This window comes from Coturnix japonica, chromosome 7, assembly GCF_054131305.1.
Source record: "Coturnix japonica strain WE chromosome 7, WE-NBRP24, whole genome shotgun sequence".
NCBI lineage: Eukaryota > Metazoa > Chordata > Aves > Galliformes > Phasianidae > Coturnix > Coturnix japonica.
The window spans coordinates 15,884,849-15,911,284 of NC_140669.1; the positions used below are offsets into that span (position 1 = coordinate 15,884,849).

Genomic DNA, 26,436 nt, shown 5'->3' on the forward strand with positions numbered 1-26,436 from the left:
ACCAGCTTGACGGTGTCTCTTTACGTATCACACCATTCAAATGGATAGAATATTGAATAACTTAGGTACAAATTCTCTAGGCACAGGGACTGCAATAGGGATACAATCAGCTAGATGCTGTGGCAAAAGGAAGCACCTTTTTCAGCTGAAACCAGCTCAAGTGAGCTGCTTTCCAATCAATTCTCACTAGGTCAGCTTCTACAGAAACAAACAACTATAATTTTCAGAAAGATTGCATCACTAATAAATATATAAAATAAACATGTGTTAGGATGCCAGCCTAGACATAAAATGCATACTAAAGCTGCACTTAGTAAGCTGAAGTTGCGTATGCTATTATCTGGTTATAACAAATAAGCACAAACTAGAGCTTAATCTTTCTGCTTTCTGAATCAATAGAAGTATTCTCCTCAATTTAACAGAGTGGGATGAAAACACTAGAATCAGATTCAGAGAAGCGTCAGAGTTAATTGTGAGGGATGCTGGAGATGAAATCTGATCTAAGAGGTTATTATCAGGGCCTTTTTGAGTAGCAAGTGGTTTTCAGAGCTTTGCGTTTTCAGCTGTGATCTGAAACTCAGAAATACAGAAAGCTGACTTTTTGAAGGAAGAACTTTAGCAGTATTTTCAAGGCAAGATGGTGGTGGTGGGGAGTCAAAAGGAAATAGTTGTTGTGAGATTTTCTTGAAATTAAAGCCTTGAAATATTTGAAATTACTTGCCATTAATGAAACCAAGGCTCAACCTCCCAGCTCTGCCACAAGTGAGTTAACAATGATGTGGTTTAAGTCAATGCGGCTGCAAGCCTCTCCAAAGTTAATGAAAGCTGCAGACATTGAGCACATTCAAAAAGGTCAAGTTATTAATACACTTCCACACAGAAGTTTCATATGTTTAAGTGTGTTTTCTGAGGCAGTATTGACTCCTCTTTTTCTTCTTTAAGAAAATATGGTCTTCATATATACCCATGACAAAAAAAAAGTATTGGTTCAAATTACCCTCAAGTAAGACTCCCAAGTCAGAACCAAATACATTCCAACCAATTCCTGACTGAAGTGCTATTTTAATTTAGGATTCAGACTTAAGAGGTATTAGTTCTGAGTTCTGTTAGCCCTAATAGATTACAGTATAGTCCTTCACAGGACTGTGAGTAATTAAACAAAGGTCAAGGTGAGCCTGATAAATATTTTTGTGGAAGAACTCATCCTCATAAGAATATTTTATAGCATAGATTCATCTCTGAAATGTATTTGTTATGGATGAGGGAGCTCAGTGCAAAGGTAAGTCATGATAGGCGTTATGAGAGCCTCAGAGAGTCCACATTTAGCACAGCCAGCAAGACCACTTGTGTCAAAGAAGTCCTCATGCCCCTAGGGCAGAAGTAATTAAAGTTCAGAAGGATAAAAAAGAAGTGATGAGCATGACAATTCCTCTGCTAGAGGAAATAATCCAGAACAAAGTGGTGGGAGACTGAGCACAATCACCACGAGGAGAGGTGTCAGAATTAGGGAAGACCAAATGAAAACTGGTGATATATAGGAGAGAAGAACTGAAGTAAGCAACACTGTATTTTGGAGTGCAGAGGATAAGTAATACAGGAGCAGTAAGTGATACGTTTTTTTCTGCTTGATAGAAGCAACTTTTCTCCAACAGAAACACAAACAGGATGTGCTGAAAGACACAGCAACTAATTGAGACCAAACTCTGATCTCAGCTATACCCAAACATTTAGTGCTTGAGCTAGAATTAACTGTACTTAATGATACAACTCTACTCGGATAAAGCCATGCCTACTAGCAGCGATGCTGTGAGCAGATAAAAACACACATAATTCAGCTGTGCAGATTGCCAGAGACATATGGTTTCTACGAACAGAATCATGACCCACAATTGCAGTCAGACAGAAAGGAGAATCTCACATAATGTCCAGAATAGCAAGTTTCTCAGCGCTGCAGGATTAAGAATAATCTTTGGTGAGAGGCACAAACATCATTCTCCCATTTTACCTCTCTGCAGTGGAAAGTACACAAGCTGTAGCACAAGACATATAAACAAGTCAAAGGACAGGACATATTGCAGTCCTACTTTCACCTGATGTGGTATCAGAAGAGATAGGAACTTCTACAACACCAACTGCCTTTAACAGATACTATTACTATAACTGATTCCTTCAGCAATAGACAGTAATAGCCTTTATTTCTTAGGTTACTTCCCCACAACAGTAATAGAATTCTTGTTAGCAATTTTCAGCTGTGAAGGAAATCTGAGCAAACCGATCCATGATAAAGCACCTCTGTTCACAGCTGTGCAATGTGAACTATTTCTGAAGGAGAGACGTATTAAGCCTTGAAGTTATCCTATTTATTATCCTCATGCCAGTGTGAAAATGGAGCATTTTAATTGAGTTTTGAAAGACTGTTTGCAAACTGCTGACCTGGAGGGAAAGCCCTGCAAATCATTTGCCATAAATCTCTTACAGAACTACTAAGAAACTTGACATGAAGCAGAACAGCTGTCTGTCACTGAACCGGTGAGCAGAGCATACAGATCAAGTGCTGTTTTTCACAGTTCCCAGCCAGAGCTACATGTAGCTTTGATTCAGAAGCATCACTATATCATCCGTACAATTTCAAGTTTCTTTTAAATGTAAAAATATAAAGAAATAAAACTTGAGAAAACAGAAAAATAAGCAAATATAGATCATCTGGTTGATATTGCTGAAGTGTATTAATATCTGCAAAGATCCACCAGAGACCCTCGTGGAGTTTGTGACAGAACATGCAGCTCAAGCTGAAACCTGTTCTGCAACAACACTGCTGCTATCTGTATTAATTTCAGCTACAGCAAACAGACTTGCTTTCATTCACTTCAAGCACACCTCCCATCAACAGAGTACACACACCATCGATCTCTGATAAAAAAAAATACTGAGAGTCCATTAGTATTGGAAATTAAAAATAATACTCTACGTATAAGACAGGAGAAAGATCTGATATTCACATTGAAGCTCAGTAGCTTATATACCTAGATCATATTTCTGGTTTGAGCCTTGGATGTCTATAGAGCTGATCAAATAATTGCATATTTGTCTATCTATTCTCTGTAAAATTAAGCATTCGATTTGAAGAAAACTTGAAAATGTAACATTTATTAAAGAACTTGCTGTCTTATGAAGGAAGAGCAGTCTGGTATCAATAAGTTGATGCAAAATATCCATCATGCTTAGTAGAAACTGAGTTAAATAAGAGCTACTAAAATAGGCCAGCACACAGTAACGAGCCAAATCCAGATCAGTTGCCTCAAATCCTCTCCTTTTGTACATTGAGGCAAGAACTCTGTTGAAAAGTAACATAGAATACTATAATTTAAGACACTGGATAATTAATATTATATGGTATACAGTATAGATAATGTTGAATGATCAAACATAGCTAGCATTTTTCAGCCTCAAAATATTTTACTTTGCTATCTAAGTACCTTCTTAATGGACTGCATTGCCTGGAATAAGTAGTAGACTTCACTTCAACAAGCATCACTTTGAAGGGGGGAATAAATGCAAATCACATAGCTTTATGTAGATTTCACTTGATCCCACAGCTTTGACCCTCATGGTAAATTTCTCATTTATGCTGTAAACACAACTGCTAATCATACAGCCCCTATCCATGCAAACCTAGCTGCATTTGCCTTAAGCCACTACTGGATTCATAGGGTACTACAGAACCCTGTTGCACTCTCAGCTCCGTGATGAAAAAGCTAAAATGGATATCACAATTGTCCTTTACCATGTGCTGTCTATGCACCATTCCTTACTTTGCTTTTTCCCTGAAAGGAGCCCTGGAACACTTTTTCCCTGAAAGGAGCCCTGGAACACATCTACAACCTCTATCACACAACAGCTGTTAACATGTGAAAAAGTCACAGCCATTTTACCCAGCCACTTTGGTTCTTATCTGAACCAACCCACATCTTTCTGTGAAATAATATTTTCACTACCTAGAAAGGCAGCAAGATCTAAGCCTTATACTGTCTTTTTATTTCTTGAACGTTATCATCAAGAGGGAAGGCTGTGTAGGTTAGACAAGGCTTCCAGTTTCATCTTCACAGTCAGTGTGTTTGCACAAGAACCACTTAGCTAATGTGCCTAGTACTGAAAAGGGACATGGAAAGAAGTGTTTTCCTTTGTGCTTCTGGCTGAGCAAACCTCACAGGTGCTCTGCTAACATAAGAAAGATCATTCAAAGCTGCCTCTTGTCACACTAGTCAGCGAGTATCATTCCCTGGTAGCAGCCTTGTAGAGAAGGAAGAGGCTATCCTAACACAAATACCTTTGGATCTACAGGTTGAGGTATATGCTTTTAAGAAAGAACGCAGGGACCGGCTGGAGAAGAATGAAAATGCAGCATGTACTAAAATGGAACAAGAAATGGCAAGAAAGACAGGATTACGATTTCACAATACGAATATCCAGATTCAGCATGCCCTTCATAAAACCTTGTAGGTTGACACTCCATTAAAATGAACTGCAGACATCCACACAGAATATTTCTAGTGGTGATCTGACTAGACTGCAGATATTAATTCATTTCCTGCAAAATGAAAACTGAAGAAATGGCTGGAAAATTAAAGCTGAACCAGGCAAAAGACTGATCTTCATTTCACAGAGCCATGTTCTTGACTCAGTCCAGCTCAGCTTTATCTCACTAAGAGTCACCACAGCATCAAGGTGAAAAAGGTCACTGGAGTTCCAATCTGCAATATGCTATTTCATATTGCAACAAAAGCAATTTTGAACTGCATACTTGAAAAACAAACCAAAAGAAGCAGCATACTCTTTTCCAAAAGAATCAATTCATTTGTGCCAAGATTTCCATGCCAGTAGAAACACCACAAGCATTTTTTTTGTGGGGGGTATTCATCTCCTAACACTTCAATGAAACTCAACTCATTTCTAGGCAAATATTGCTGTCAGTGGGACTCACCAATCAAGGCACCAGCTAGGCCATTGCTGCCTATTCAGCACCAGGTGAAGTGGTAACATCACACTGATTAATGGCATTCAGCTGATGAGAGTTGCAAAATTAGTAATAACTTCATATCAGACATCTACGAAGACGCAGCATTCAAAGAATGATATTATTTCAGATAAACAGCTACGTGGCTGATGATTCCTTGTATGCAAAGCATACATATTTACATCCTTCTGGTTTTGTATCTGACTGCAGAAGTCACTGATGTGTGCTACAGATATGGAAGGTTTTGTTCCAGGATGATTGGGCTAAGTAAAATATTGGGTAAAAAAAGACAGTCTGTTTTAATTTACCACCTTAAAGCCTCACATTAGTCATGAAGTTCAGAGACAATGGTCTCTTCAGATTGCCTATGCAAGTTTATATACCTTCAAATGGTACAATATGTAGATCCATGGTTAACAAAAAGCATACAGCCTGTAATTCAACAGTGGCAAAAAAATTACAAGCACAAAGTTGGGACAGGATTATTGAGGCTGTTAGACTCTTGGAGACTGATCTTATTCCACTGATGTAAAAAAAAAAAAAAAAAATCACACTTCTGTTGACATTGATGGCAGATATTTGACATTTTCGCTAAATAATCTCTGTTGTTGCTTTATAGTTTTAATGATAAAACACGTCAAGCTGCACTGCTTGCCAGCATCAGAGATATGTCTATGTTATCAGCATTAGCTTAGCCTTAATTACTACTGCGTCCACACCATGTAGACAAAGTTATGGCATAAAACCTCCATGTATACTCAGTACAATCAGCAGTACAGCTGCTCACATACCTAAACATCTGTGGCCACAATATCTGAATCTTTACAAACGCTATTTAATTGGGGCACTCTTTATCACACTGCTGCATTCAGCATGTAGCTTTTCTTTTTATTCTAAAGAGCCTTATAGTTGAAACATGTTCCATGTTTGTTTCAATAGCCTAACACCAAGGTACTGGTTTTCCAGATCAAAACCCTAAAGACCTTCAGATCTGTGACTACTTCAATGAAAGGCTCTTCATGTCTGAAGACTGATGCTCGCTCCCCTTGACTGCAGCATGAACCACATTTCATTCCTTCACAGACTTCACTCAAGGAGCAAGGAAAGTAAAGATACATTTAAAAAGGCAATGAAGTGTTAGTGACAGCCATTTCCTTTTCTAGTGAATACTGCCTCAAAAAAAGTTCTACTCAAGACAGATGAAACTGAATAATATATTTTAATATCACTACAAGCTAAGTTTAACCTTTAAATATTAATATTTAGATACTAATGAAATAGAAGTAGGAACACAGACTGACAAGTGTAATATAAGTCAGACTAAATAGCATGGTAAAATTATATGCTACTTTGAAATTCTCATTAGTGCTGATGAGATATACACATATAATCCAGGATCCGAAAATGTATTCCTGAAAATTCAGGTAGGATAAATGATCAGAAAATTTTGCTAAGAGTAATTACTCTTATTTTATAACTTCAGGGGGAAATCTCTGAGAGGAAAAGTCAAATATTTGCACTTATGCATGTAATTAGATTTTTTCCCCCCTTAATTGATCCCTCAATGGTTTTGTTTCCTTAAATATTTTTACCCAGAAGTCCATTTCCACTCTACCAGTGTAGGAAAACCTTAACCTTCACACAGTTCTTCGTAGCACTTCAGTAGGCTGCTCCTTATTAATTACAGTGTCACTCTCAAATGCACCCTCGATACTGCTTATGCCACTGAAGTGGTCAGAGAATAATAAAAGCTTACATGTTGAAATAGTAAACATTTTTCGCCCCTGAATGCAATAAAGCAAAGTAGAGGTGTGTTTGTGAAGTAGGATCAGTTGCTCCTTCAATACACTGCACAGCTGCCACATCACATCTCTACATCCCTGCTAAAACTGTACTGTTTAATGGAAAGGTAAAACATTAGAAATTGTGCAATGAAATCATTTACAATTCATTTGTTTATCTTTTTTTTTTCAAGGTTTAATTTTCCTGGAAGCAGTAAATAATCAACATTACTACCAGGCTGGCAAATTCGATTTATTGTACCTCCCAATGTCTCTTAGCATCACCTACAGGGCCAGACTTATTCAACATTTATTCAGCATCTTCTTCTGACAAACTAATTCTACAGCACAGCACAAATGCCTCCATTTTTGCAGGTAAATATTTAGAGCATTCAGACAATAGTATAAGTCTCACAGTGATTGACATGCACCTCTACAACATCAGTCAATATAAGAGAATGGCTGGATCAATTCAGAAAACAACTGAAAACATTACAACCACTTGAAGAGGAACAGAACTGTGACCGGGTCTCTTAAGAAACTGATAACAACTAAAATTATTAGTCAGATGTTATGCCTTTAAATATTTCTGGCAGATGATGAACTGCACTCTCAATGTTTAACAAAGCTTTTAGAGGCCTGTATTATGCCGCTGCATAGCAACTGAAACTTCTTATATGCAGGTGAGGTAAATCCCATTGTAGTCATCTGGGAATTGTTGCTGAGGTTTTGTGAAGCAAACATAATAAAAAGCTTCAGTTAATATATTCAGTGTCAGCATATCAAGAAGTTTTGCCATACTAAGAAGCTCTGCATACTGCATGTATCCTTATTCCAAGCCTACACCCAAACACTCATTACCAAAAAATGATTCTCTATGGTAAAGTCCTGGCATACAAATCCAAAATGTTTGTCTTCTAGGTATGAAGAACTACTTCTCCCACATGCCAGGGAAAGATTAGTGCTCCACTGTAAGAATCAGTTCTCTCCAGTATGTCACAGGCATGAAAGCCCAAGAAAGCAACGGCAAGACCAGAAAGATCATAAACATGCCAGGATTTACTTGACTGTTCAAGATCTGACGCCTGAAAGAAAAAGCTCTGGAAGATACCAGAGGGGTCACATGCACAATGACTTGTGCCAGTAAGACAAGAAATGAGGCTTTTCATTTCTTCTCACTTTTTTTTTGTACAAGAACAGAAACGGTATTCACCAGTAGAATTTAGCTCCAATGTATTAAGAAATCCTGCCATCTTCTGGTTTCTTCAACAATAGCACTCCATAGGAACAAATAAAATAGGTTTAGTTAAAGCTTAGAGCTGATCATAAAGTCACGCTTGCTCTGAACCTTTAAAAGAAAATGTCACTGATAATAAAGGACAGGCAAGTGAAAGCTGGAAAGGCTAATGCATTACGACTACACTGTATAGGTTAAGTCAATGCGCGCAATAATTATAACTACCATAGCTTGACACAGTTTATAAAGGTTTGAACCATAAAAACTCTCATCCTCATAATACAAGTGTTCTCTTATGCCGTATTGACTGTTCTAGCTCCTGTGGAGTTCCAGTCAAAAAGCACAGTGCTGTATAATAGACTATGAACTAACTATTCACAATTTCAGGAACATTAAGACTCCTTTTAACAGCTTAGCAATAAGACAGATCAGTATGGTGGGAAAAGCATTACAACAAAGGTATGATGATAGACTGGAACAATAGAATGGGGCTATAAAAGAAGAACGTTGCCCACCTGTAATAGAAGATTCTAATTTTGGAGGAGAAAGCTTCACCAAGAAACCAGAAAAAGATCATTTCCCAGTGAGGGTCAGCCCTTCAATGAGATCTAAGAAAGGCACAGCCAGGCTCCAGCCCTTTGGTTCACACACATGAATTGCCTTCACCCGTGCTCCCAGGGCTAACCAGGTGTTAGATATCCTAATTTTGACAGCTGACCCTGTTTACCATATTTCAGCAGTAAAAACTATACACTTTTGTTTCGTGATCTTTTCTGCATGAGATTGATACTTTCCACATACATCATGATGATTTATATAAAATGAACATGATTATTTTCATGTTGCACTTTAAATTAGCATAAGCAACTTAAGGGTAAACGAGAACAAACCTTCCAAATTAGGCTTTAAAATAGTGCCACTGACAACACCTTAGGATACTGAAGAAATGCCAAGCTTCAGAAAAAAAATAGTAAGATAAATTAATCATTTCAAGTATTGTCTGGAAACGTCACTAAGAACTACACATTATTGCCTTCTGACATCCTCCAGTTTCTGCTTGAAGAAAAAGAACGGAGCTCAAAACATGCTTTGAACTCTCTAGTGAAGTATAGCAAACCCTAAGCAATATCTTTTACAAGACATGCGGTGTTGGAGCACACAATACTTTGCCACCTAATGGAATCTAATTTCCAAAATCCCATATCCCACCTAAAATGCCATGACATCTGTTTGCACAGATGCAAATCTATCATTCCTTTGCAAATGCATCAAAGCTTCCAACCAAAGTTGCAAAATCTTCTTTGCCCTAAGTGTAAGTATAGGTGTCAGCTCACTCCTGCCCAGTTTTTTAATTCACTCTATTTCACTCACAAAAAGCATATTTCAGAAGGATCCAAATAGAATCTAACCACAAAACTATAAATCAGCACAGCGTAGGAAGAACAAATCTTTAGTAATTAATGGTATATTCTGTAGGCACAGTGTAAGGTAGACAGGGAGAAAAATATGGAAATATATTTCCAGAACCTAAACTACACTGACTTGCAGCAAGAAGCTGCTTAAAATTCAGCCTTGACGTGACTTTCCCTAAAGTTTCATACCAAAAGCCTCTCTTGATGAGTGGGGGCGGCTCAGTTTATATTCAAAACACGTCTGATGGAGACTGGATGTGCTGTTACACAGACATCCTCATTATTTAATAAGCCAGTGGCCAGGTTAGACCCAGTCACCTTTTTTGTTTCGTGGTTTCAATGTCACAGCTGTAAGCAGAGCAGTTCAACAGCCCAGCTGGAGGCCACACTTTTCAAACTGTCAAGACTGTGAACTCTGCTGCAAGTGGGGCGCAACGCATCCTGCCCCACAGCAACTACTTGCATTTATGAAACACAGAGAGTTCTGTAGGTAATGAAGTGAGAGATGGGCTAAAACAGTAAAAATGTGCTGCAATAAGGTGTCCCGGAGTCCAGGAGGAGTGAGCATCAGCAGCTCTGGTGGCAATGCAGTGTCCTTCAGGGGCTGCCATTCCCTTTTGCTCTCCAACAAGACATGACGAGAGACAGCAGCCTCCAGCTGTGCTGGGGTGGGGTTCAGTCCCCAAACCAAGTTATTTCCAAAGGAGTGGTGATGCAGTGGCACAGCTGCCCAGGGAGGTGGCGGAGTCACCATCTGTGGAGGCGTTCAAGAACCGTGGAGTAATTGCAGACCGAGCATTACCCAATTCTTAGTAATTCAGATTTCTAAGAGCACTGAAATTCTTGGTTTAAGAAACCCATATATACGTGTATGTATATTCCTGTGCTATTTGCGCCACCTGCTGGCCAAGAGAGATCTAAAGGAGGCTGCGGGAACCAGCCTGGGTGAGGATGAAGAGCCAAGAAAGATGATACAAGGAGGAAAGGCGATCCTGCCCCTCACTGAGCAGAGGAGCAGCTGTGAACAGAGCTCCAACAAGCCGCGCCGCGGAGCCGACACGTTGTACCGGAGCCACCCGGTGTCACGGCCGGGTGGGCCGGCGGCACCCCGCACTGCCTCCGCCGGGACACTCGGGGGCGCCCTCCGGGCAGCGAGGTTCCGGCGCGGCCCGGAAACGTGTCGCTGCGCCGTGGTGCGTCCCCACGTGTGAGTGAGGGAGGCAGGGAGCGGGAGCCGGAATGTCGGTGTCGGTGGCCGCGGGCAACCTGCCCATGCGGCTGCTCCGCAGGAAGATCCACAAGAGGAACCTGAGAGAGCATCATCGTCCCTCTCCTTGCCGTGCACAGGTCAGGCTTCGTTGGCCCCCCCGGAGGAGGACGAGGTGGTGAAGGAGGCGGCGGCCCCAGAGGCGGAGGCAGAGAGAAGCGAGCGGGCAGGCGGCGCCGGGCGCCGAGACGAAGAGGAGGAAGAAGAAGAAGAGGAAAGCTGCTGCTGGCCCCGAGGAAGGTACGTTTGGAACGTACGTTTGGTGCTGTCTGCATCTGAAAGCTCCACAGAAATCTGGTCTCCCCTTCTCCTGATCCCTCCCACCGCATGATATCTGTAGGAATGATTTACAAGGTAAAGAAATCCAGTCTGCAGCTCAGCTTTGGATCACAAACGTATTTCTCGTACCTTTGACTTGTGGAATCAAACTCTATAATCCAGAGATTGGTTATAAAGCAGGTATGTTTATTCCAGCGTTGCGCAGCGCCGGCTGCAAGGGGGATAGCGCCGCCAAAACTTGCAAAATCGTGACACAGATATAGGTGAAACTAAAACACAGTCAATGATTTCCTGGAATTCAGATACATATTCAGTAGATCTTTAGCATGCAGACCCCCTCTTGTTATCGCCCATCTTATCAGGGAGATGCAACTCCTGTTCTGATAAAACTTCTAATCTCCTCCTCACCAGATGTCTCAGGGAGATCTCGTTCCTTATCTGTATCCTTCCTGCTCCCCAGACCCATTGTCTCTGATCCTTGTTATTCTAACTCCTACATTCCTTTTCCAATCCACGAACTACCTTTAACTATTCCCCTTTAGTCCCCCTTTATTCTAAATTCCAGCAGAGCCTGTATCTCTCACTTCACCATTCATTCCCCCCTTTTCTTTAATCTAGCGGGATTTTTCTCCTGCTAGATCATTTCTTTTCCAGTGTGTGGCATCTCGCTGTTATGCTATCCCTTAATTGCACTTTTTGTATAATTCATATGTAGTTCATCCAGTCTGTGTTCTTGTTGATTGTCACCCACCAAAACAGTGACTCAAATCCTGCAGCAATTTAAGTTCTTGCCTTAAGTTTATCAGGGACACCTCTAGGTACCCCGACTGAATCTATTTATATTGCATCATCAAATGATATCTCTAAACTCCTTTTGGTTCTTCCAGAGACATTCCTTTTTCAAATGCCAGGGTGAATGGTATCACTAATTGAACAAGTGCACAGGTGCCTCCCTAGTTAGATGGTTAAGGTGGACTATAAAATCTTTCCCCCACAGTATCACCAGAGATCTGCCCTGGACATTCCCAGTCTTTAATAATTTCCTGCTGAATCCTCTGTAACATTCACGACCTCACTGCATAAGAAAAAGTTTCCTGTAGGCTTGGTAGCCTTCACACCCTGCCATGAGAGGCAAGCTGTATGGCTATCTACCACTATAGAGAATGCAGGAGGGATCTTGATATCTGTATCAGGCATTGGAGGAAACAAGAAAGAGAGATCTGCAGTCTCTATTTCCCAGTCAGTTTTCTCTTGGTACAAGGTAATCATTCTCTTGGGGTCCTTGGTACATCTTAGCAGAACAGGCAACACCTGAACTAGCTGTTGGATTCTTTCCACACATATCTATCCCAAGGCCAAAAGTGGTATTAAACAAGGTTATCAGCTTTGTTGATTGTTATTGTTAACAGTTGACAATCTGGCTGGACAACTCCAGGTGTATATGTCCAGCCTCGATAGGCGGTTGTCCACCATACATCATTCCATCCACTACAAGAGAGTCCCTTATTCATATCAAAACTACCAGTTGGTCCCTCCCTGCATTATTGTCAAATTTTACGTTTTCCAGATACTTATCAGGATAACAAATGGGATACACTGTTACAGTAGTGAAACTTCTTGTTACAGCATGGTAAACTTTTTGTGAGCATTAATTCTAGATAGGTTATAATACTCTCCCACTTACATATACAATTTATTTTCCTGTTCGAGGAAAAGTTAGAGGTTAGTTAAAATAATCATTATTTCCTTCTAATTCTTACCTTTAAAGGTTCTTCTGTGGCAACAGCTTCCTACACCTTAGGTCTAGTGGATGCCTTTACCCAAGTGTAGTGAGTCCATCCTTTCTCAGCCATCCTCACAGCTGTTTCAGTCTGTTTCAGTAGTTAGAAGTACCTGGAATGGTCCTTTTACAGTCAGGTTGCACCTTTGTCTCCTTCCCGGTCTGGATCAGGATCCAGTCCCTGGATCTTAGTAAAGTCCATCTTTGAAGTTAAACTGCATTCCAGTGTAATAACCTTCTGCAAATAAAATTTAAACAGATGTACTGGTTAATAACATGAAACATTGCAGTTTGTTATTTTGATTTTCCACTTGCAGGTAGCAGTTAGAAATTATGTAAAGAATATATATATATTTATTACATATTATATATATATTATGTTTATGTATATTAAATTTATATTTCTATATGTCTATATAAATACACATACACACACACATATATATATAAATTACATTTTTATGTTTGAAATGTTTTCTTTGTTGTAAAAAAATACGAACTATGTCAAACCTATACTGTGTGTTCCAATCCTGGGTTTTTATTTGTGTATTTTTTGTTTGGCTTGTTGTTGTTTTTTTTTTAAAAGATTCATGTTTTTGTATATTTCCCATATAAATATAAACCTGCTTTGGAAATTTTGGGGGTTCAGGGCAAGTGGTAAAGAATACACCACAGCATTGATGTGAAAACTGATGGTCTTTCAGACGTAATCCATTCAGGTGGGACTAAAACTGTGGTGTAATTGCAGCCATTTGTTTAAAATTCGTACATTACATCCAGCTTCACTAACTTTCAAGGAAAATAATTATGTTAAGAAACCAACATTTTCCATTACAGCTGATCTTGCATACTAAAATTATGTTGATCTCAACATACAGAAATGGACTGCTGCTTTTAAGCTGTTTGAAGAAGCAAAGGAAATTTCATCTTAAAATCCGTACACGGAAATAATTTAAAGCTTCATGAATTACGCATTTCCTTAATTAGTTTCATCTCTTTCTTAAATAAGTTGTAACATCAAAGATGCCAAAGGGTAATGTAAGCTACAATAACATTCAACAGAACTTAATCTTGACGTTATGTTCTAATAATTTATTCAAATTAACTGTATTCTTCTGTATTTATATTTTCAGTATTTATTATGAATGATATGGAATTTGATGTATTTATTGTGGCTTATTACTGCAGCGTATATATTACAGAAGTGAGCATTTTTAAGTCTTAACATTAGTTCTTTTTGTTCACTAGTGGCACTCGTATTGGCTGTATTATACATTGTACAATATATATTGTCCATTTGTTTGCAATGAAGTAAAACAGGTTTCTACATTACATCATGGCTGCCAGTGCATTGCGCATCTTATTTCTGCTAAGCAGCCACCAGACATTCCTCTCTTGTCTAGCACAGTCAGGATTAGCACTGCACCTCCTTCCCAGGGCTGCAGAGACCCTCAAGAAGCTCTGTGAAATTTCTAGCATTTCTCCCATACCTCACAGCCTGATAATATAAGAAGAAACTGTTTCAGCAGTGGGGGTGTGTTTTGTATTTTATATAGTTTTAAGACTTAGCATATAAATGCTAAAGGAATCCACACAAATGGTTTGTTTGGTATTTCTGTTTGCCCTTCTGCAACACTAATACTCACACTTTGGTGAGTGGAAGAAACTGGATGATTCTTCTGCAGACACCACGATGAATTTAATCGCTCTGCTTTGAAGTTAATGAAAGAATTGTGAACAGTTGTTGGGGGGGGAAAGAAGCAACAGCTCCCTCTGGTGGTCGATTTGCAGAAATGTCAACGGCTCTAATGGCCCTGTAACCATACTAGTAAATAGTGGGACAACTGTTCTATTATTCTGACAGCTGCTGATCAATATTGCTTCATTATGGAAATAATTAACAATACGGTTCTGTGCCATCTTTTATTTCGGATACTTAAAATCACGCTCTACGTTTGTAAAAGGTAAGTTGACAGTAAGTGCAGTGACAAATTGTGTACAGCTGAATGATTTATATTTGGAAAAATTGATAAAGATTAGTTGTCCTCTGTACTATATCATTAAAAAAATATATTTTCACAGGATTTAATGTAGCATTTGGTTTAAATTTATTAGGAGTTACATGGAAGAGAATAGATGAGCATCTGTTATCAGGCTGCTTTTGGTACTGCCACAAACTATGGATAATGGTGTTCCAGGGCTTGCTAAGGCATACCGGCATAAAAAAAACAACCTTGGAGAACAAAAAAATAGTGTTCTAATTTAAGACATTAGGATGCCAGTTCAGAAACAGAAAGGCTTAACTCTTAGATTCAGCTGTACACTGTTTTATTAATAATACTCTCACAGTTCTGTACTCACGTTTACGTAGACTGGCAGACAATCCTGAGGGTATATTGAGCTGGCAAAGTCCCAGTGCAGGTAACAGTGCTGTGTCCAGGCGGAGTCACAAAGGATTGGGTCAGCAGGACTTTATGTTGGTGAGAGAGCAGAAGCTACTTTGAGTCACCCACCCTCAGAGCACATCTGGGATCTGCTTCATCCTTCCAGGAGTAAGCCTGAGCTGCCTGTGCCTCAAATCAAGCCTTCTTCAACAGCTATGGCTCCACTCCTATCAGACAGCACAGTGAGATGGAGATTAACGCTAGTTTTTCTGGTCCATTTGTGGAGCCTACAAAGCCAGCTGATTGATGTACAAGTTTTTACATATTACATATGTAACAGTATTTCATTTTCTCTCCCCATGGGAAGAGCAAAACATAACACTACTGCTGAAAGTATTTTAAATTAAAGCAAAGGCAGTAAATGAGCCAGAGGACTCCCTGTGACAAACTGATTTTCAATGTGCCATTTGTATGAGGACCGTTGTCTTGTTTTTCAGAACTCCTGATATTTTATTTGGCTCCTAAAAATGTAGTGCAGCATTTTTATTTTTATTTTTTTAAAGGTCATTTTAATTTATTAGATTAGGAGACAGTAAAGGCTTATGCTTTAGATGTTTCAGTGTATACAGTGACCATGAAATTTTCAGGACAAATGAAGGAACAAAACTACATGTTTTCAATAGGCAGTAGTAGTAGGTTATTTGTTTTGAATTTTTTGGTCAAAAAATGGGCTTCTGGAACAAGGAGGACCTGATAGCAAGGGGAATGAAGCACAAGGGAAAGCACAGCTGATGTTAAGCTATTTAAGGTATAGTGAGTGATGAAGCACCCCAGATTGTATTCACTACAAATTATTTCCCCATTTAAAGACTGCTCTGCAATATGTAACAATTATTTACTGGTTCCTAATAATAAAATGGGATTTAGCTTGCATAAGCTTTTGTTCATATGGCTCTGCTTTATATGAGCACTACTCAAAGCACTATGTAGGCAAACCACATTTTTATTTCTACATTTATACGTAACTAACTGGTTTGAGTGCTACAAGCTGTGGATAATGGCAAACCAGCATTTGTGGAATAGATCTTTCACAAGGAATACTGGAAATCACCATGCAAAAATCACGTCCAGTTCTATTTCTTTGGGCATTTCCCCTCAAAATATCTGAAACAGACACTGGAACTGCACATTACCTTCCTTCCCTTCATGTCAAATTTGCAGGCCAACCCTATCAGTCTTTGCATGGCTCCATTTTTTTCAAGTTCCTTCTCCAAGCTGCTGCCAACAACCGAGACTGCTTCTGCTTTAGCTCATACAGCTCAGACCTGGCAGTCCCAGCAAACCCACAGAAACTAAGTTTTGTTCCAAAGCCAGCAAAAACATTTCAGGTCCACACTTTAACCACAGGCCTTGAATAAGTCAATAGATGGCCTTGAGCTCTTTATTTCCAGTTACCTACACAGGGAGGTAGTAACCATGAGCCACCCTGATATTCCCTACATAACAGTGACTTCTTTTTGCCTAGAAATGGGAGGATAATTAAGAAGCAGCAATATCCAATTAAGAGTTGGGAAGTTAAAGAGACTGTCAGGAGGAAAAAAGAAGGTAGCGGGAAACTTACCTTCGGGAGTACTGCATGATTCTCATTCCTCCCCTGTATAGTTACCAACAGGGTCTTAGTTTCAGCTGGGATGGAATTATTTTCCTCAGTGTCTGGTGTGATGCTGTTCTGGTTCTAGAAAAAAAAACACTGTTGATAACACACCAATATTTATAATCGCTGCTAAGCAGCATTATATAGAGCCAAGGCAGTTCTCAGTCAGGGGCCCAAGGAGCTGGGAGGAACAGAATTAGGACAGCTGACTTAAACTGACCAAAGGGATATTCTGTATCTTATAACATCAACAGGAAGCCGCGTGTGTGTATAATAAGGATATAATATCCTTATTTCTTTTCTCTATCTTGGTAAATAGTTATATATCAACCCACAGGTTCTGCTTCTTTTTTTTTTTTTTTTTTTAAATCTCTCAAATCCCATTGGGGAGTGGGTGAAGGACTCTGTGGTGCTGAGCCACCTACTGGGTTAAATCATAACAAACAGTCTAACAACATAGTAGCAGCAGTTTGTGCTGCTACTTTTGAGTTGTGCTGCTTTCCTACAGGCACAGAATTCATCAGTTTAAAGAAGGGAGACTGTTGTTAAGTCACTCTCTTTTTTGACCTGATATATTTCTACCTTTTAGACTGAATGGATCATTCCAAAGCCCACTAAGTCCCAATGGATTTCATTTTCCCAAGATTATGGCTATCCTGCCTCAATCGAGTAGGCAGCAGTTGGTATCTTCCACAGTTAGTCAGACTTACCGTCAAACAAACCAGTGAGTGACTAAGGGTTCTGTTTGGAGTGTCTAGCCTAGAGATAATAGCTTAAAAGTGGAAATTTAATGCTAATAACACAGGAAAGTGAATCCATTCACATTCACCAAGACTTCACATACTATTGTGCTATTGAAACGGATGATGTTCGTATTTGAAGTTCTTGTTTGAAGAATTAAGAAGACATATTGAAAAGATTATATGTTCCTTCCTTGGAATTTTTGAGAGCAAGTGCAAACATAAATGAGACCTGTAAACAAGAAGTTCAAAGGACTGGCTATGGTTCTGACAGTCCAGCCATTGAATTTGAGCTCCTAGACCTCAGTCTGGTATTTTTATCTTATATATTATATAACACTAATTCTCAAAATGTGAGAAGTAATGCTCAGAATTTCCTTCAGTTTTGTATACTTCACTGTTGTAATTAAATATATTTTAAGAAAATGTTTACAACAAAATATAAAGCACAGAAAAATCAGCACCACATACCATATTTTCCTCAAGAAAAAGATGCAGTAAGTTATACCAATGAGAGCATCTGCTTCTGACCCCTGAAAAAAGAAAGGGAAAGTTTAACTTTTCAGGAAAGACTGAAGATTAGTGTTGAAGGTGGGCAGAGATAATGCACAATTACACATACATGCATTATTTTATTTTAATTTATTTTTTACCAGTGCTTTTTTACTACTTTTTAAAACCATGAAATTTCAAAAATATTGTAATTCATTTTCAAAAAATCTGTATCTCCAAACACATTATAACAGATTGTTAATTGCTCTTATGGAATTGTATGAAATCCACATATATATTTATATATACACGTACAAACACACACACAAACATTTGGAAATGCAGTGCTTAACAGACATGATACTTGATTTCAGATCTTCATGCAGAATAGAAGAAGAATTTACTTTGTGCCTTCTACTGCTGTTTATAAATCTGCTCATTTCTTTTGCTCAAGAAATCAGACATAGTTAAAAACAGTCTTTAGTCAGCTTCTCAATAATCCCCAACTGTTTTCTGCTGTAAACCTTCAGGAGAAAAGCATTTCTTCTTGTGTTTCTTCAGATGCCGAACTCATTTTTTTCCAGTATTCTGAAATAAAGCAAAACAGGCTCCCTTCCCCCACTAGAAAACAACAACTCACCACATCCATCCATTAACCAGATCCTACAGATAAATAAGCATTTCTCCTTAATGATATTTGTTATTTACCAGGACAAATTTGAAATTTATGTATTTTTGTATATTTCCCTCCTTTGTTATTAGTCTCAGCTCTGTATTTGATCTTTTTTTTTTCCCTGCAGCAACCATGATCTTTTCCTTAATCTCCCTTGCCTTATCAGTGTAGTTTTTGAAGGAAATACTAAGTATTTCATAAAATACTGCATTACTAGGCCCGATCTTATTGTTTCATGTTATTTGCACGTTTCTTGTGATTCGCATTGTTAAAGAGTTCATTAATAAAAAGCAAGCTGGTTGGTTTTAAACCTCCTCTTCCATCTGAATACAGCTGTTCAATGCAGTTCTTTCGATAAGCTGCAAAGCCTAACAACCTTTCTACCTTTGATGTTTCCCAAACCTACTAAGTAATAAAACTGGCACTTTCAGGTTCCTTTTAAGTATTTCCCTTACATTTATTTTGCTGCTGCCTTACTACAAAATTATTAATTTTATAGTAATTTCTCCCCCTCACATCATAAAACATGCAAATTAAAGGTTATTTAAAAACCTTTGCAATTCAAAGCAACCAGCCATGTCTCCTCCAAATCAGAGAACAAAGTTTATTATGCAATAGTTTACCTTGTTAAAGTGCAATTTTTACACGATCTTAGATGCTTTAAGTTGGGGTGATCATTAATCTCACATTCATACCCTGAAGTAAACATTTTCAAGTGAGAGTAAATCTCTGTTCTTTAAAAGGACATTTTTGTACAGTTACCTTTATTAAAGAAGGCCTGGAATAGTCACAGTCAGAAGGTGGGCATGGTTGGCGACTGCAATGAAGGCTAACGGAGTAGTGCTTAACAAGTGTGCATCCAGTAAAAGAACCAAAGAAATAAATATTTTTAAAATACTTATTTAAAGGAAGGCTATTTCTGAAGTCAGAGCTCTACATCATCTATTAACGTACATTTTTGGATCCTTACAAGAATACACTGTTTCATTAAAATTGGAAAGCCAACCTCTCACTGTTAGAAGTGAGGTCAGTCCTTCGAAAAGTGGAAACATCAGAGAACAATTAAAACAAAAAAACAACTCAGTATTGAGGTGTTTGCACAGGAAATGACGTACATATAAGATTTGAAACGTGCTGGGTTAACACTGCATAAATCACTGGAAAGTGAAAAGAAAACACATTAGTAATTTAAAAGCAGTATCAAAAAGCTGAGAATATCTAACAATGTAACTGCCATACATTTTAAACTTCACAACATCATAAACTGTAGAATTTGGGCTAAACAAAAGGAGATTCACGTCAGAGTAGGCAGGTTTTCCATTTAAATAATTACATATAAATAACATATTTCAGTAAGAATTAGGGTTTTTTTCTACAACAAAGGTGTTGTTTTGCTAGAGGCACAACAGCACGGTATGGGAGCCTCTTTGGTTCTTTTTCAAATGAGGGAATTTAAAAAAAAAATAGAAAATTTCACTTAGTGAAATAAACAATGTAAAAAAAATTACATGAAGTCAGTCAATTGAGCATGAAGACACACGCACGCACGCACACAGTCTCACACACACACACAGGAGCCTTTTGGCTTTCAGATGGTACACAACACTTTCTCCTAACTCTACAAAGTAAACTGGCTGTCTTCAGAAGTACTTACAGCATGTGGTAAACCAATATACACATAGTCCCCAGGGTGAAAAGGGACTACAGGCTCTACGAATCAATGGTTAACACAGAGTCTTATCATGCAAATATTGTAAACATTTTCCTTAATTGGGACCTCAAACATTCTTTGGTGTAACAGACTCCTAGGGAATCTCTGACTACACATTTTATATCCAATTCACATAGTAAAGAAAAGGAATAAAAATTCTGCATTTGAAGTATGCATCCCTTTAAAACAGCATAGACATACAGTCTCTGTTCAGAAATAGAACTGTTCTTTTAATAAGATGCTCCTGTCTACAGATAGCAAATCTTAATTGTTGTGGCCAAAGATCCACTTCTGGAAGGGGTCTGATGGGTTGCAGGAAACCAAACTTGGATGCTCTCCATTTCCTGTAAGGCACATACGTAGTGCTGGACTGTACAGAGTTTGATCCTAAAGTGGATAAGAAAGAAGAGGGGGGAAAAAAAAAAAAAAAAAAAAAAAGTAAACACTGAAAATGCTGTTTTCCTCCATACATCATTTTCTGCAAGTTCACTGTTGTAAAAAAAGAGTAGGTGTGTGCTGGGTAGAAGGGAGCCGGGAAAAGAAGAGTAGTATGCAAGTGCCAACTTGTTTTGCTAGTAAAAAGAATTATTTTAAAAGATCCAAAGTATTTGAACTGACTTCCAATGCATGTCCAGACATAGACAATAAAACACACCAACTGTTTTCCTCTTCTAGAGAAATCATCAAGTTTTGAGCTGGTAACAAAAATGCTATAATTATCTAAATTTTCTTCCCAAAAAGGAACTTACTCCTTTTTTGGCTTCACAGTTGTGTTTTCATGGGCTTTCTCTTTTATTAGAAACCATAAATTAACTCATCACTGATGAAATGCCCAGCTTAGACTGCATGTCTGAATACCTTTTGATGCTGCCATTCCTCTTCTCCAAAGGCAAAGATCTTCTGGCCTTTGTAGCTACATTCATGAAGCTGCACAGGTCCTCTGGAAGCATGCAGACAAAGCTCCTTCTGAACGTTATGGCGAATTTCATGGTGTGCAGAATACTCAAAGTACTATTTAAATAATTTTTTAGAAGTTTAGTAAATAAATATCAACAAGAGTATTAAATTAACTCTGACATTCCAATACACAAAACAGAAGATTCCTTTTGTTATTCAACAGTTTGAAACTACACAATCAATTCCTTGACTTTTAGTGTACGCATCTTAGAAGTGTTTCCACTTCTAAATGCCTTTTTTTCATTCTGGTGCAATGGAATACACTGAATAGTACTTAAATATAGAATCTGTTAAAAAAAGAAACTCAGTACATGTACACAATGTTGCAAGATTTCATTGAGTGCACTCCAGATATATCATAACTAATACAAGATACAAAAAGAAGAGTAGAAATAGTTGCATGGATCAGTTTAATTTCGCCCTGTAATATCATTAAAATTTTTTATTCAATTTTCATTACTACATTTTTTTTTTATATTCTCAGAGCAACTAAAACCCAATTTTGTCACATGGACTGTACTAATTCCCATTAGTTAACTTTTTCTGCTTGAATTAAGCAGTAAGCGCTAACAAAGGATTCTCTGTGAACTTTCTGTGTCATTACAAAGAAAAGCTTAATGTAAAAACATACGTTGTGGGTATTTTACTGTTATTTCCTGTCAGAAGTTTACTTTCATGTTTCAGATATCCCTGCCTATAGTTCAGGCCTAAGCAGATATTTAATTCAAAGTTACAGACACCGCAGTCCTTTTATACTTCACATTCTCCCTGAACATCCTGGACTCTTCCTTTGACCAGCAGGCTTCCTATCACTATGTCCTATGATTACTGTTTCTTGGTTCCCTGTGTCAGCCCTTTGACAGCCCATGGTCAGTTAGCACCCTGTTGCCTTCAGCTGTCTGTCCAATTAGCCAGCCTCCATCTTCCCACCTTGCCTTGGGAATCAATGGGTGAAACACTGAGGAACAGACACCACACTCCTAAGTTCCTGCACCCAGCATCAGTGCCTGAAACAGGTACTGATAGGTAACTGCTAAGCCATTTTCTTCCCAAGCATAACAGTTTATTCTAAATCTGTTAATCTAAGTAAAGATCTTTTAATTTATCTTTAACTTTAGGGGCTTCCTCTTTGCCCTGAGATTAAAACTTGCATACTTGCTCTAGGAATTAATTTATCTTGGACACAGAGATGGACATGTTATCACCTCTATAACACATTACCAAAAAAAAGTTAAACAACTGTACAACTCTGAAAACTAGATTCGCTCTTCCACTTCCCTCTCCTTCCTCAAACATAGGCAGGGAGGAGAGGCAGCATGAAAAACTGCAGACTACACTGCTAACGTCTGGTAAAAAGCATAAAGCAACTGAAGAGAGAATTGTAACAAGAAGGATTAAGCAAGCAAATACCCATATCTCTTGTGTATTACTAGCACAATGTATATTGAAAGAATTCAAGCTGTTACAGTATGGCAAGAGGAAACATAAAATACACTTAAAAACACTGTTTTAGTACAATCCAAGTTAAGTTAGAGAGAGGTGACAACACAAGTTGAGGGTCTTTTAATATAACATCTTGATACAGCATTATTGCATTAATGCCTGTGACAATTTGAAAAGGTTAATACAGTACTAATCCAGAACAGAATAATAAAAGTCCAATGCTTTAAGAAGCTAACATAACATAACAGGGTAGCTGTTAAGATAGACCATATTCCTTCTCCCACTAAGACTGATTAGGAAAGCATAAACCGACCAGGGTCAGGTGTCTGAGTTTCCAGGGTGCCAAAAATGGATGGCTTTTACATGTCAAGCTTTTATTTAAAGCAAATAAATATAGCCATTTTAAAATAAAACTAAGTGGGGTTTTTTGAACTTTAATTATTAAGGATCTACGGGTAACAAACTTTATTCCCCAGATAACTGTAAAGCAGCACTGCACATTTTTACGGGAGGGGGATACTACTTTTTTTTAAATATTATAGTGCCTGAAGAATTCAGTACCTGACATCAATAAATGTCTGCGAGTCATACTGCAGGAGAAACAGGAGATCACTGCTCCTCCAAGAGGTGAGCAACAAAGAAAGCTCCTCTTGGACAAATTCAGTCATGTAGTTTACTTGCACAAACCAGTATAGAGTAGATCACTTTGACCACAAACTATGAGGTTGCAAGCATGACAGGAAAGATGGCTCAGGCTGGCCACTTGGTCTCCCACCACTGGCCAGATTCCCATCTTCCTTGACAGTGTGAGTCCTGCTGATAGAGACAGAACCAATAGGAGGAAGCATAAGAAAAAGAAGAGTTAAGAAGAAAACATGAGGAAGTAGTAAAGGTAGACTGAAAAGATTTTGCACAGAAAGAAGAGACAATGTGAAGTAGTGCAAGTATGTAAAAAATCTAAATCTGTATGTTGAACATAAGATGTTAGATGTGGGACGCAACATGAAGAGCAGTTAAAAAAAACTGCCTAAATATATAAATAACTATATATATAATGATATGTATGTATGTATGTGTGTGTGTGTATATATATATATATTATATATATATATATATATATATGGGAATTTCATACCAAAAATATTAAAAATTGTAAATCTTGCATGCAAAATGAGTCAATTCCACCACATCAAGTTAAAAGCTTTAATATGGTAATGTTAGAGTTAATCATAAAGTCCGGGGATCAGATATTTTACCTGATTTCCTCCAAGTCCATGACAAGAATACATAATCAATGGTTTGCCACCATGGTTGTTTTCACCAGCATCCAGACACATGTGGTTACCTACATTTTTTAGCTAAAGAAAATTTGTTATCAGCAAAAAAGAAATACAAAAGCTCAGTGAGGGTGAGAAAAAAAAAATAAACTGCCTTTCTTGCATAGAAGCCTTTTACCTTAACAATTAAAAGTGTTAATTCATTTTTGCTTTCTACTACACTCAAGTTTTAAAATCTTGTTCCCACAGAAGTATTTTCTTTATTCCTAAAAGCCTATTAATTACATCACAGTTGTCTATAGCCATGCACTGTGAACTCAACTACCATTCTCCATGGTTACTGTATTCTGATGATTCAGATTACAGTTTGAAAACATACACACAAAATATTCAAAACTAGAGAAAAGGGAAGTTTTTAAATACATACTAAATATTCAGAATTGTTTAACATTTTGTTGGCTTTAGTGTTATGAAGTCTAAGAGGTTAACTGACAGAGGATATGCAATGGTCTTTAAAATAAATAACATTTATATAAACCTAATTCAGAGAAGCATACAGCTGCCAAAGTACATTCTTCCTTGTTAACATGAATTAAAATTCTCTCAGACTTTTTGCTATATAAAGCTAAATTTATTTTGACAATTCTGGAGTACTCTCACCACCTGCTTAGTACTTCTGTGGCAGTCAAGATTAAGTCATGGGCAGAATGCTGACTATCTTATGAGGCTCCAAATCCCTTTAAGCAAAGCTTAAAGCTGTTGCTTAAAGAGTGTTTGCTTAAGTTTCATAATAACATCAATAGAACCACACAATACTCAAATAGCAAGATATGAGGGAGAGATTCTTTGTCAACAGTACTAATAGAATACTCCACAGCAATTAACAGTAGCTAAATGTAAACATTATGGCTAAAGAAGCATAAAGGATTAGTTCATTTCTTGAATTCTAGAATGCTAGAAAAAATAATTAAAGGTAAACTCACATATCCAGAAAACAAAGGATTTAGGTCTGGAACATATACTTCTGGATAAACGTTATTGAGATACCAGGTAAAATTTTTACACTGCAAACGCTGCCTTAAGTTGAGTCTTTTTGAGATGTCTCCGAATGTTTTCTGTTGCAAGAAGAGGAATTCATGGATATTATTAACTTTTTTGTACACATGAATCTATAATATTCTACATTGTAGCATCAAAAAGGTAGATCTTTTTATTTAAAGTACTGTGCTGCTACAGTTACTGCAACTTGTTTTTTGTAACCCCACTGACATCCTGCTTGCAGCGTTTCAGAGCGCAGGAAGGAAAAAAGACATTGTGACATGCAAATCATGCAAGTAGCCATAGTTCACAGCGTGCTTTAACAGTGCTATAGAAGTGGGAACTAAAAACAAATAAAGACCATACTGACCACAGCCATATAACATAAACATTACATATATATGTGTGTGTGTGTGTGTGTAACATATATAACATAAACATATGTTCTATAAATATATATAACATAAACATTAGCATAAGCAATGCTAACTGGTGAATATATCTCACTAAAGAGAGCACCTAAGTGGATTAATTCAGTAACTAGCGTAACAGTCAGTGTAACACAGTATCTCTAACACAAAATTCAGTTGTATTTTTCTGCTAAACTTGCTTGGGAAATCTGATGCTATTACTGCTACAATATTCATATTAAGGGATAAAAAACTTCTAAGAGAAAAGTATAAGTTTCAGATGGTAAATTATTATTATGTCTGTATTTTCACTGAAATGTCTACACTTCACACATACTTTGCCAATAAATAACTTTTTGCTCACCAAAATTTTCAATGCAGCAAGTGTGATTTCTAAAACCACCACCACCTACTTGTTTCACTATTTTTGCTGCCTCTGTGTTTCTTCGGTAAAAAATTTCTTTATATTCATCCATCCAGACTTCTGCAAGGCGGACTTGATTACGTGTGATCACTTGAGTACCTTTTGGGAAAGTATGGGGACTCTTGCTGCGAAAGACATGGCCAACAACAGAGCAAGGCATGATCTCCAACTGTCCACCACATTGCCATACCTAATAATAATATTTTTTGTATAAGTGCGATGCAGTTATGATTAAGGAGATGGAAGAAAAAAAAGTCAACAATGCTACTGTTCTCTTAAATAGAACAAAACAACACTACCAGCAAGAGAGTATATATCAGGAGCACTGTAATCAGGTGAACCCTGTAAAATGTACATTTCAGCTATAAACATTAAATGACACTTAAAAAAACACAAATCACTTCAGTAAGCAAGTTTGTAGCTTATTTCATAGGTTATGAGTAATTAACTTTCCATGTCCTAA

At 37.8% G+C, this 26,436-nt stretch overlaps 1 protein-coding gene across 14 annotated transcripts in view; it reads right to left on the reverse strand.

Moving 5' to 3' along the window:
* The window catches only part of GALNT3 (polypeptide N-acetylgalactosaminyltransferase 3), a 245,118-nt gene that overhangs the window by 205,596 nt on the left and 13,086 nt on the right, over positions 1–26,436 (reverse strand). For 4 of the 14 annotated variants that reach the window (XM_085552403.1, XM_085552402.1, XM_085552404.1 and 1 more), the window contains exons 7-14: positions 25,963–26,163; positions 25,085–25,216; positions 24,081–24,182; positions 21,283–21,435; positions 18,020–18,081; positions 16,776–16,889; positions 15,132–15,381; positions 12,751–13,008 (exon numbers count right to left, since the gene is read on the reverse strand). In XM_085552403.1, coding sequence (XP_085408529.1) covers position 16,889; positions 18,020–18,081; positions 21,283–21,435; positions 24,081–24,182; positions 25,085–25,216; positions 25,963–26,163 — 651 coding nt within the window. In that variant the 3' untranslated portion in view covers positions 12,751–13,008; positions 15,132–15,381; positions 16,776–16,888. Of the gene's footprint in view, positions 1–11,155; positions 13,009–15,131; positions 15,382–16,775; positions 16,890–18,019; positions 18,082–18,167; positions 18,629–19,475; positions 20,812–21,282; positions 21,436–21,774; positions 23,641–24,080; positions 24,183–25,084; positions 25,217–25,913; positions 26,164–26,436 lie in introns of those variants that run through there. The other 10 variants (XM_085552407.1, XM_085552412.1, XM_085552408.1 and 7 more) reach the window with 9 other exon arrangements.